General features: G+C 43.8%; 1 protein-coding gene across 2 annotated transcripts in view; it reads right to left on the bottom strand.

Annotated features, from left to right (window-relative positions):
- Positions 1-1562: 1562 nt before the first annotated feature.
- The window catches only part of SKA1 (spindle and kinetochore associated complex subunit 1), a 48346-nt gene continuing 37173 nt past the window's right edge, over positions 1563-12735 (bottom strand). For both annotated transcript variants that reach the window (XM_090037786.1, XM_090037785.1), the window contains 2 exons: positions 9002-9171; positions 1563-2604 (listed from right to left, as the gene is read on the bottom strand). In XM_090037786.1, coding sequence (XP_089893912.1) covers positions 2456-2604; positions 9002-9171 — 319 coding nt within the window. In that variant the 3' untranslated portion in view covers positions 1563-2455. The remainder of the gene's footprint in view (positions 2605-9001; positions 9172-12735) is intronic.

Raw genomic sequence — 12735 nt, 5'->3', positions numbered from 1 at the left:
TGCATAAACTGCATGGTCATGCATAATTTTGCATAATTTAACACAAGTGTGCTTTATGCCTCCACCTCCACAGGTGGAAGCACTGAGCTGGGTGCGCCTGGACAGCTGTTCAGTGGGGAGAAGTGCTCCTGCCTGCAGGAGGGAGGGTGTGTGGGGGTGTGCATGGGCTGCATGCCATGGGGCTGGCCGGCACCCTGCCTCCACATGGGGCTTCCAGCACTCCAGCCCAGGCGGCTGGCGTGCAACTCTGTGCCTCCATGTGCAGCTTCCCACTGGAATGCTGGAAACCCTATGTGGAGGCACAGAGCCCACTTGGTCTGATGGGCATGCAACTCCTGGTCCGTGTGCCATTGGGCCAGGCCGGATAGACTCTGCGCCTCCACATGGGGCATCCAATGCTTCAGCGGGAAGCTGAACATCGAGGAACGGAGCCCACTCAGCCCAATGGTGTGTGATTCTGTGCTCCCATGTGCAGCTTCTCATGATTGCCATGGAGCAGGCCTAGCCCAATGATGCACAACTCCCACCTGCAGTGCTGGAAGCCCCACATGCTGGCACAGAGCCATCCTGGTTTGGTTCAAAGGCGTGCGCCAGCAGACTGGGTCAAGCTGTCTCTGTGCTGCCATGTGTAGCCCCTGGGACTCAGTTGGAGCCATGTGCCACTGGAGCTCTGCCTGCCATAGCCATGAGCACTCAAGGGCCTGCCACCTGCTGCTCCTTCTGAGCTGCCAGTGGCAGACACTGTGCACCATGGGGGGCCCCACACCCACCCACAAACCTCAGACCCCGCCCCACACACACCTATACCTACCCCCCACCTGTCAATAAGCCCCACATACTCCCATACCCACACCCCACCACATCGCCCCCCTCACACACACCCTACTCCACAACCATACAAGGTACCTGCATATATTTCTAAAGAATGTTCAAATAATGTTATAGTTAATTTAATTTGTTTTTTTAAAAAGCAATTTTTCCGTGCATAATTTTGAATTTTTCTGCGCATAATTCCTCAGGGTGTAATTAGACTTGCACCTGTCCTAGACAAATAAGGCTGCAATGGTGAATCTGTCAGCATAAACACAGTCAACGTTTAGAAAAAATTAAGGGACTTAATTTTTAACAATTATGAACCAAATACAAGTTATACCACAGATCCACGAATCCCAATTTCCCCAATTCACTTGATGCAACGTAAAATCGTGTCAGAAGGCAAGAGATGGACCTACATGACAGCTACTCAAACTGAAATTAAATTATGCACCCCTTTCACTCATGGCATTTTCCAGCTGCAAAATCTATTCAAGTGCTATGCAGAATGAGGAACACCGCTCTAATCCTGTCACACTTGTACTAAAAGTTCCAAACAGTGGAAGACTGAAAACAGCACATGAATCCAGGCCTAAGTACTTACCCAAAAATTTTTTATTAACATTTCAACAGTTCAAGGATCAGTCAGGGTCTCTGCTCATTAAATTGTATGTTATTATTGGCAACATACATACAACAACAGCTATTTTAGACTACTTGGTTAGTATAACAACAGGTGCAGGCCCAAGGAAAGGAAAAAAACTCTTTATTTGTCGAACAACACAATATTAACAACCAGCAACACTGGAATTTGTTTTGACAACAGTTCTATTTTTTTTTACAGCAATATCTTCTATGAAAGCTACATTATATATAACATTTGCAAGGAAGCTGACATGTTAAATAATATTCTCAAGGACATGTAAGTCAATGGTCCCAGTTGCGTTATCACTGTTCACTGTTTGGTTTTTTTAATTTGCTAACTGAAGGAAAAGCCTGGCTTTGTGATGCAATGTAACAAAGATATGGATTGTGGGATCACCACCATCATTATCCTCTTAAATAAATCTCAGGCCTGTTTGTCCAACTTACATTAGAAACCACAGAGGAGTCTGTAGATGTAGAAGCAAGCTGACGAAAAAGAATGGAAATAAGTTGGCTGTACCAACCAATTAAATGCATATTCCAAATAACTAGTATTAAAAATAAAGTTAACTTTATTAATAAAAAGTAAAGCACTGTAGGGAATGCAGCTTTTCAGACCAACACTATCAGCATGGCTAAAACATTTGTTTGTGAGCAGTTATCTCTGGAGGTTACAAGAAATGTCAGCTGCATACTTGTCTTAGATCAGTATTTACAAAACACTGGAATCAGAAGATTTTAGCTTATTTTACATACGTCAAGACACTCAGATGTTTTTAAGCCTGAAGAATGAATGCATGTGAAAGCAAAATTATGGTAATAATTCTGAGCGGAAGCCTGACAAATGAACTAGGTTTCTTATTTTGTCATTTAGAAAATAAATGAGCTCAAATCGGAATTTCCATAGGCAGAGTCTTTCTGCGAGCAACAAAATACTTAGGCCTGGCAAAACGTGCACGTCCTCCACATTCCAGGCAAAATCAAGTCCAAAGACCTACTAGCAGATAACGTAACGGACAAGCCGTGAGCCACGGACTTCTCGCACTCTCTGGCAGTGGCGCAGGATGTTCAGAATGCCATAAAAGCGTTTGTCCACCTTCAGTTGAGTGAATTCTTTGATATCAGCTTCCACAATAAAAAATTCACCTGGAAAACAAGCAGTCCAATTTAAAACAATTTAAAATAGCAACTCACGTAGCACCAGGGCATAACAGAAATCATCAACACTTGTGCACTGGCAGGTGGGACCCTTGGAAAAAGAAGTAGGGAACTAAATTGCATAGGAAGTCTAGAAGCCATCAGCCCCCATGATGGCAGCTGGTGTCAGAGAGACAGTGGACATTGGTACTGTGGTAGGGACATTTAATCCAAATGGAGAGCAGGAGGGGTTCCATCCTTGTCCAAACTTGAAGATGCCCTCAGCTTTGAATACTCCCTTGGTAACAAGATGGAGATTCCTATATGATGATGCAAAAGAAAGCTGATGGTGAAGCATCAGCAGAAAGCAAAGCTGATGATGTCAACATACCAGATAACAACATGCTCAGGGCTGATGCAATCTGCACTGAGGAGGACTGGGAGAAATGAGGCTGGCACCGAGGTCACTTCTGCCCTTGGTACCAGATGCAGTTGCCAGAACTATAGCAGCATGCTCCCTTAGAAACCAGCATAGGCCACAGACTTGCCTTGCAAAGAGGCCAGTGACATGATTGGGCTCTTCCTTTATTAAGAGCTCCTGGCTTGCCCCTGCTTTTCTCTAGAGAAGCAAAGGTCTTTTCTCTGAGGACAGCTTTATAGTACTCCAAGTGTGAAGCTGGAACAGCCTTGGAAGATGGAGCCCTGGAGTTAATGGACCTAAAGCTCTTAGGAGAACTTCTGAATTGAGGAGTTTCTCCAGGGCAGTCTGCCTTGTTTGAATCAGAGGTGGTCACATGAAATGGTCTACAGAAATATTTTTAAAAGCGCCAGGTGGCTTCATTCTGCTGTTCATGCCTTGGGTGTGGGGAAAGGGCATTCAATGCATACAGCAGTCCCAACACATGCTACTACCTAAAATATACCATCTTGGGTGTGCACGTCCCACAAGAGACATGCAGATGGATAAATTCTTGAAAAAAGTGATTGACTGCTCATGCCTGAAATAACTTGTTAAATACTAAAGTGGATTTAATTTAGAAATGCAAATATAGTCATAGAGAAGTAGGGCTGGAAAGGACCTCCAAAGACCACCTAATCCAAACCTGTGCCTGAGGCAGGATCACCTCTATCCAAATTATCCCATACAACCAAAATCTAAGCTCTACATAACACTATCCTCAAGCCTGACACAACATAGACCTAACACCCAAACCTGTCACAGATAAAGCAGGGGAACCACAGCAGCTGATATTCTGCTTCTATAAAAAGTTATCAATATATGGTCAAGAAGTCCTGGGTAGAAGGCCATGCCTCCACTACAGAGGAAAGCCGACCTCTTCCCCTATCACTCCCCCGCAGTCTGACCACAGTTTATGAATCTGACCATAAGTAGGCTAAAATTCCCTCCTGACTCCAAACATGGCAACTCAGCCTGACCCTCAGCAGAGGCGCAAGACCCTCTAGCCAGGAGAATTGGCACACCCCAGTTGAAGTCCCCAGCCTTATGCCTCAAGGGATGCTTAAAAACACCCTGACACAAACAGCAGAAAAAAAGGGAGGAGGGGGGCAGAAGGACCCAGCAAAGCCCAAAAACATGGGAAATGCCCCCCGGTAGAAAATAGGCTGAGCTATGCCTAGCTCATCCCCATCCAGTGGCTGTCCAATCTCTTCTTGAACACCTCCAGTGATGGGGAATCCAGAACATCCCTAGGCAATCCATTCCACTACCTCACTATTCTCACAGTGAAGAATTTTTTTTCCAGTTATCAGATATTAATTTACTTTGCTACAACTTCAAGCCATTGATTCACATCTACCACAGCAAAAGAGAGAAGGTGCTTTACCTCTTCTTTATGGCAGCCTTTCAAGTATTTGAAGACTGCTATCATGTCTCCTCTTATCGGCAAGCTGAACATGCCTAGCTCTTTCAGCCTCTCCTCATATGACTTGTCTTCCAAGCCCTTGATCATCTTTGTTGCCTGCCTTTGGACCCTCTCTAACTTTTCCACATCCTTTTTAAAATGTGGAGCCCAGAACTGCCTCAGGCACAGGTTTGGATTAGGTGGTCTTTGGAGGTCCTTTCCAGCCCTACTTCTCTATGACTATATTTGCATTTCTAAATTAAATCCACTTTAGTATTTAACAAGTTATTTCAGTCTTCCAAATGAGGCTGAACCAGTGCGAGTAGAGAAGGACTATTACTTCCCATGTCTTGCACCTAGTGCTTCTATTGATGCAGCCTAAAATCGCATTAATCTTGAGTGGCTGCATCACATTGCAGACTTGTATCAAGTCTGCGGTCTACCAAGACACCCAAGTCCTTTTCCATAGAGCTGCCTTCCAGCCAGGTGTCCCCCACTTTGTATTTTTTATTTTTCCTCCCACGGTGCAGCACCTTGCATTTGTCCGCACTGAACTTCATCTCGTTAGCTCTAGCCCAAACTTTTCAAGCTGTTGAGATCTTTCTGAATTGTACACTCATTCTCCAATATGTTCACAATCCTTCCTAGTTTCACGTCATCCACAAAATTGCTCAAGAAGCTTTCTATACCTGCATCCAAATCATTAATAAACACATTGAACAGCACCAGGCCTAAGACAGATCTCTGTGGGCCTCCACTTGAAACCTCCTGCCATTCTGGGCCCATTAATAATTACCCTTTGCTTTTGAGTATTGAGCTAGTTAACTTGTACTGTAGTAGTTTTTTCTAGCCTACATTCGTCCAATTTGTTTGAGGTCATGTGGGACCTTGTCAAAAGCCTTGCTGAACTCCAGATGCACTCTCTCTGCAGCATCCCCTTCATCCACCCAAGTAGTTACTTTGTCAAAGAAGGAGACCAGGTTTGTTGGGCACTATTTGTTTTTCATAAATCTACTTGGCTGCTTGCAATCACCCTTTCGTCCTCCAGATGCTTGCAAATGGCCTTCCTTAGGATATGTTCCAGTGACTTCCCAGGTGCTGAGGTGAGGCTAACCGGTCTGTAGTTCACCATGTCCTCCTCCTTGTCTTGTTTAAAGAGGGGCATTACACTGGCCCTTTTCCAATCCTCTGTCACCTGGCCCGTCTCCCACAACTTCATGAAGGTCATTGCCAAGGGCTATGAGAAATCCTCTAACCCTGGGATGAAGCACATCCGGCCCCGTTGACTTGTATTCATTCAGACCCAACAAAAGCTCTCTGACTGTGTCTCTTGTTATCTCCTCCCGCAGTTTACCCCCTTCCTTATCCAGATAATCCCTATTCGGTATCTGGCTGCGTAATTTTTTGTGAAGACTGAGGCAAAGTAACTGCTGAACAGCTCTGCCTTCTTTGTATCCTCGGTCAGGAGTTCCCCTGGCTTGTTAACAAAGGACCAACAGCTCCCATGGCCCCTCTTTTCTGGCCAGCAAATGTATAGAACCTCTTCTTGCTGTCCTTAGCCTCCTTTGCCAGGTGCAGCTCATTCTTTATCTTTGCCTTCCTGACTGTCCCTGCACATTCTTGCTATTTCCTGGTACACGTCCTTGATGACCTGCCCATTCTTCCACTGCCTGTGTGCTTTCCTTTTGCAATTGAGGCATTTTAGAAGCATCTCATGCAGCCACATTGATCTCTTGCCATTCTTCCTGCGCTTCCATCACGTCAGGACAGTTTTGTGTTGGGCTTCCAATACTGTGCCCCTCAAAAGCTCCCAGCGGGCCTAGGTGCCTTTATCCTTCAATGTATCCTCCCATGACACCATGCCTATTAGCTCCTTGAGTCAAATGAAAGCTGCCTTTTTGAAATCTAGCATCCTAATTTTACTGACCTCATGCTTCTCCTGTCTCAAGAGCTGGAATTCTAGCATATCATGATCACTTCCCCCAAAGTTACCCATCACTTTCACATCCTCCACCAGTTCTTCCCTGCTGGTCAGGACAAGATCCGAGATAGATGGTCCCCTAATTGTATCCTCCACTTTCTGGAAGAAAAAGTTGTCTTCTACACATTTGACATTTTATGTTTGGCTGCATTGTTCTGCCAGTAGATGTCTGGAAAATTGAAGTCTCCCATCTGACATTTTGCTTTCATTTTAGCTCTTTGAGTTCAACACAGCAGAAGGTTGTATTTTAAAGTCACATGGAAGCCCAGTGCCTTTTAGCTGTTGCATTCTGACTGATGATACACCTGAGTTTAGCACCACATTTGAGTTTTGTGGCCCCTGTCCATGCAATTAAAATAGATTTTTTGTTTTTATATAGATGGAAGACAGTTTTAATATTAATTTAGCCATAATATCATGACATATTTATACTTCAAATTCTAAATTAAATCTCAATATTCCCCAGGACTATCAATTTCTACAGCATGACATGAAAATGGAAATGCCTCTGCCACTATATCTGTTTTCACTGGAAGTTGTTTGTAGGAAAGTGGAAATGGGAAGCTGCCCAACCAAAACATTAATCTCCATTTTATCCAGAAGTCCAGCAGGCAGTGCCCAATACCAATATGGTTGTACAGCTCTGGCCCCAAGGAGTGTATAACCTAAGGCCCAAACTCTGATATAACCAATGAATAAGAAAACTATTGGAAAAGAGAGAGAAGATCAAGAGTTAGAGCAACAAGATGAAATGGTTACTCAGCCAAGGACATCACACAGCATGGCAAGACAGAAGGGCGGCTGTTTGTTTTTCAATAAGCAAATGAACAATGTCTGCCTTTAATTCATTGCTATAGATACTGTGGCAAACACTTGACCCATGCCTGTGCCTGGTTGCTCAGATACTGTAGCTGCAGTAGCTAGCATAGGCAGTTTTCACTTAAAGTTAGTCAGGAAATGATGCCCTGTCTCTCCAGACACAGACCGTACCTCTCTCGTCTATAGCTTTGTCAAACCTCCAAGCTACATTACTAACCCAGAAGACTCTAGATCTTCAGCTGGTGATTTAGACAGGGGTTCACATGAGTGGGATGGGTGGCTGTGCCCACAAAACTTTGGTCCTGTGCTGGCTATTTATGCAGTAGCAGATGTTACACAAGTACTTATTACAAATTTAAAGTTCTTAACTAGGACCCAGTTAAGAGAAAGATCCCCTTACTACTCACGTAGCACATAATTCTCCCCTGTGTACTGAAAGAAGAATTACATTACCAAAGACATTATCAGCCGAACTCCTTTACCCGATGGCTGCTAAGCTGGTCAGAGCCCAACTATGATGAATGTTGATGCACAGGACACAAAAATTAACCATCTCAGCATATCTGTTGTTAGGTAATTAAACATTTTCCATCTGAGACACCTTTATGGCACGTTGTCAACATTCTGGTTTTTTTAAAGAATGAGTAGAAATGTTGAGTGCCTAAATGTGTGGGTGCACAAAGGGTTTGATTTTGAGAAACAGCTGAGCATCCATCTTCTGAAAATAAATGCTAGTGTAGATAATGAGTTTCTCCTGGGAGAGTGCACAGAAACTCAAGATTTTTCTCCCAGAACAAAAATGGCTGCTCCAGGAAAAAAATAATCCAGAAACAACCAGGGTTAGATCACTCCCTGGAGAATTTCTCAGACAGCAAGCATCTGTACACATTGGGCATTTATACACATACTTTTTTGTCCTGCAATACACCGGAGATCAGCTGCTTCGGACTTTGCACTGCACTGCATCATATGCAGTTGTATAATAGGGAAAATGCACATCAGCATGCAGAAAATGGCAGCAGTGCACTTTTAAACTAAAGCACCGTCTATATGTTTTACTTCAAAAGCGCACTGCTGCCATTTTCTCAGCACTGCCACACATTTCATCACTTATACAACTTCAAGCATTTCAGTGCCAGGCGCTTTTCAAAGCAACTGGCACTGCGATGCTTGCATATGTAAAAATGCCTATTCTCTTCTGAGAAAAACCAGAGCACAGTCCCCAGAGTGTGCTTTGCTCCCTCAACCCCACTTCCCTCCAGGGGGACAATATGTCACTGACTAAACTCAGTTCTAGCTGAACAAGCTCCCTTCACAATCCCACATCGTGCAATAGGGAGATACAGCCTGAATGAGCAAATCAGGCCTGCCCTGTACACTGCTGCCATTTGTCTCCAGGCAGAGCAAGGGAGCCTGTAGAAAAGGCTGAGATATGTACAGAGCGGCCCCCTGGCTATATAAGCTCAGTACTGCAAGCTCTCTGCTCTTCAGGGGCTCAGCATTTGAAAGTCTGTTCAGGTTCTATCTCCAAGTAAGTTTTTCTACCAGGAATTCTTCCAGATCACTTGAATGTGTGTACACAGCCTAAAACTCCCTTAAGGTGCCTCAATTTAGACAATGAGAATTAAAGTTTGTCACATCACCATATTAAAAATCCTGCTCGTTAGTTTTCACTCTCTGCCAGTTTTATTTCTCATCCAGATGCTATGACAATAAGCACTACATACATACATTTAAAAAATACCTTTAGTATCTTTTGTTTCTTCTTCTAAAAATCTGTTGTATAGATTTCTGGCCACAGAATTCATTGATTTTACTGGCTGATGTAGGATCTTATACTTGCTTATCACAGCCCTGTTCATATCTTCAATAACTCCATTTATTTGATCATATGTTAGACGACCTCGCATATACCTAAAAGACAAATACCAACAACAGCAAAGTCAGATTTGGAGCACCAAACATTTTGTTCATCAAGGAGCTCTAGCTTAACAGCCCTTTACATATCACTCCCAATTGGGAAATTTCTCCTATTCTTGTGTTTATGAATGCACGTAACAGCTTATTTTGATCAATCTCTTTGATCCCATTAATAATTCAATATCTGGAGGGAAGGAGGGGAAAGCTTGACAAGAAAACCTAGATAACAGCAAACTGTCAAATTAAGGTGTGAAAAATATCAAGTGCCTAAGGCTGCCAAAGCATGTAATAAAGATGATGGTTATTGCATTCTCAAAATTGAGCAGCACATCCAAAACCATGGGAAAAGGTAATTAAAGAGAAACACTTTTTTATTTCAAAAGGTAATGGCTAACACTACAATTTGGTTCATATTTTGATCCCAAAGGGTCTCTTCCTCTCATCTTTTTAAAATAATTTGTTAATTTTAAGTAACGGCTGTGCTTTGTTAAGCTGGCTGCATAGCTTTATTATCACAAGATATCAAATGCTGAAAGACCATGTAAGCTTGTACAATATTTTTAAAAACTAGTATCAGCTGTGATATTATTTATTGACAACAGCCTAGAGATATTGAAAGTGCAGGTGAGATACTAGAACAGTGATCTCACTTACTACAAGACTGTTCACTATATCTATAGATGTAAAGTGAAGCATCCAAGAAAAGGAAACAAACAGTAGGTACAAACTGAGACAGCTGTATGAAAAACATTAAATCCAAGACCTGGGCTAACAGCAAAATAAATAAAAAGGCAAAACTGAAAAACCCATGCAATTAAAACATATGATAAACTCAGACTTAAATATGCAGATAGTTTATGTGGACAGTTTTTCAGTTATTACAGCATATTTTGCAATGACACGTCCTGAAAGACATGTAATAAGGCATAAACCAGAGCCAACAAGAAATGCCCTACATTCTGCCCTGCCATAACTTATTCATGAAGCTACTGTGAGAAACTATCATTCTTGCTCAGCACTGAATTATTACATATAAAGATTAGTAAAAACTAAAGTGCAAGCACAGAAAGAGGGACCATCAGTCTAACTGCCTACACATTAATACCTTCATATGTGCCTGTCATACTGGTAAGTCTGGAAAAAAACAGTTACTATTCTGTAAACAATGGTACTAGTTTCTGGCCTTTTTCTAATTACAAAAACATTCACCAAAATATTTCATACGTCTTTCTACTAGTGCTTTGCACTAAGAGAAAATCCAGAAGTAATTCATTTGGCTCCCTCTGACTGGTGAAAGAAGGAACCCCTCCACCCATCATTTTGGATTTTTTAATCAAGCCTGTGATCTCACCAGGCCATGCACTAATTAAGACTACAAACTCAAGCTTCAACACACATAACAATCAGATATTTGGCCCCAGAAGGGCAATTCAAAGAAACAGGGTTCAACATTTCAATTCCCTCCTACACAAGCAATGGCGAGGAATAAGACACTTCCAAAAACTGGTTCAAAGAGCCTGAATGCTGAACAGGGAGCTGCCCAGAACTACCCAATAAGGTGCACTAAGGGCAGGCTTGTTCTGAACTCCCGTATCACTGGTGCTCAGTCACCTGACTCAAGGCTGCACATTAGACCCTTCCTACAAACTGTGAAACGGGGCAGAACTGTGCTAGTGATCCCTAGTCCCTGAACTGTGAAGCCGTTTATTATTAGACAAACTTTAGATTTTAAAAAATGCAAATGCGTTTTGCTCTGTTGCAAAGTCTCGAAGCAATAAGTAGTTTACATGCTATAGTTGTTTCCTTTGGGGTCTGTACTATATCTGTAAGGCTTGGGAATGACTAAAGGGGAGGCTGGAGACCTTGAAGGAATGCCCTAGGGAGGGTGCTGTCCTGATGGGTGCCAATAAGGGATTCCCACATTTTGGAGCTCAGTGCAGTGAGGCAGGGTTGGGGGCCCAGTGCAGTAAGAGAGAGAGCAGCAGATACCAGAGCCACTCTTGTGTCTCAAGCTGCAGGCTTGGGGCCTGGCATACTCAGACAAGGCTATGGGCCTGGACTGCAGAGACAAGAGCTAGTACCCCGAGTAGTGCGTTGATGGGCAGGTGCCCCAAAAGGCAGCCTATTGTGGACAGCCAAGGGCAAGGGCCTAGAGGGGCAGGGGCTCTCAAAGGTGTGTGTTGGGGACAGGCAAGGGTGAGCACCTGGAGAACTGTACAGAAGGGTGAAAACTGAGTGTGTATAGACTGTAAGCTCTGGCCAGAGTAAGAGGGAGTGCTGGTGCGGTTTGGGTGTGAGCATTGAGCCAGCCGGAAACCTGAAAATGAGCAAGATGGAAAAGGCACTGAAAGTAAACTCCAGTTCTGAAGGCAGCCTCCTAAATATATTCACTTTTACATCAGGGCAAAGTTATACTGGGGGAGCAAGAGGAGAACGGGTGTAGTGCATCTACCAAGGGATCTGTAACACGGCTGCCCCAGGATGGACCCTGTTACAACTCTCTACTAAACTCAATGCTATTAGTGTGTGTAAGGCACTATCAGAGTCTGCCTACTGGACCTCCCAGGGATTTAAGAGTCTGTGCCTATGGTTCTCAGACTCAAGGCACCACTCAAAAAATGTCAGCTTAGAGATTTCACTTGTTTTTAGACCACAGAAAAGTAAACAGAGCAATTCTTCTGGTTGTTGCGAGAGGTCAGAATGGTTTTTGACACTGGATTTCTATTGAAATCTCTGGGTGCATCTTGTGAATCCGTGTAAGTGTTTGCACACCAGACAGTGCTAATACTATGCAGCACCTTGTAACATCCTTAAAAGTCTCATGGCACCTTTGCTGAGAATCACTGGTTTAGGCACTGTTCCCCTTGCGTTTGGATAGAAATGGAGCTTGAGGCACAAGGTATTGCAGTTTAAAATGAAGACACCAAAAGAACAGGAGGTACCAAACAAGTGTTGTGGCTGCTCGAGGGGAGGTAGTCTAAATCCCCTTTGAGATGTTAGGGCTCAGGTGGAATTTAGGTACCTATTTGGGCACGACATTCACCAATCTTGATCTTGACTTTTTTTTTTTAATTCAATTTTCCCGCAATCTATGAAAACTGTCATAAAGATGGGAGGTTTTTTTAGGAAAGCAGGGTTAATCAAGATTGCTCTACCACACATGAAGGAAACAAATCCTTCTAATAGCAAAGATTGGTCAAGAAGGCCAATCGTACCCTATCATGCATCCACAGATGCATCTCGAGCAGGTCCAGGGAGGTGATCCTCCCCCTCTATGCGGCACTGGTCAGGCCGCAGCTGGAGTACTGCGTCCAGTTCTGGGCGCCACACTTCAAGAGGGACGTGGACAATATGGAAAGAGTTCAGAGGAGGGCCACTCGTATGATCAGGGGTCAGCAGGGCAGGCCTTATGAGGAGAGGCTACGGGACCTGAACCTGTTTAGCCTCCACAAGAGAAGGCTAAGGGGGGACCTTGTGGCCTGCTACAAACTGGTCAGGGGGGATCAGCAGGTATTGGGGGAGTCCCTGTTCCCCCGTGCGCTGCCAGGAGTGACCAGG

Source organism: Crocodylus siamensis, chromosome 3 (genome assembly GCF_052110815.1).
Source record: "Crocodylus siamensis isolate JL-2025a chromosome 3, ASM5211081v1, whole genome shotgun sequence".
In the NCBI taxonomy this organism is placed as follows: Eukaryota; Metazoa; Chordata; order Crocodylia; family Crocodylidae; genus Crocodylus; species Crocodylus siamensis.
Note: the sequence above shows the minus strand (reverse complement) of the source record. Positions and strands in the feature narration are given on the sequence as shown.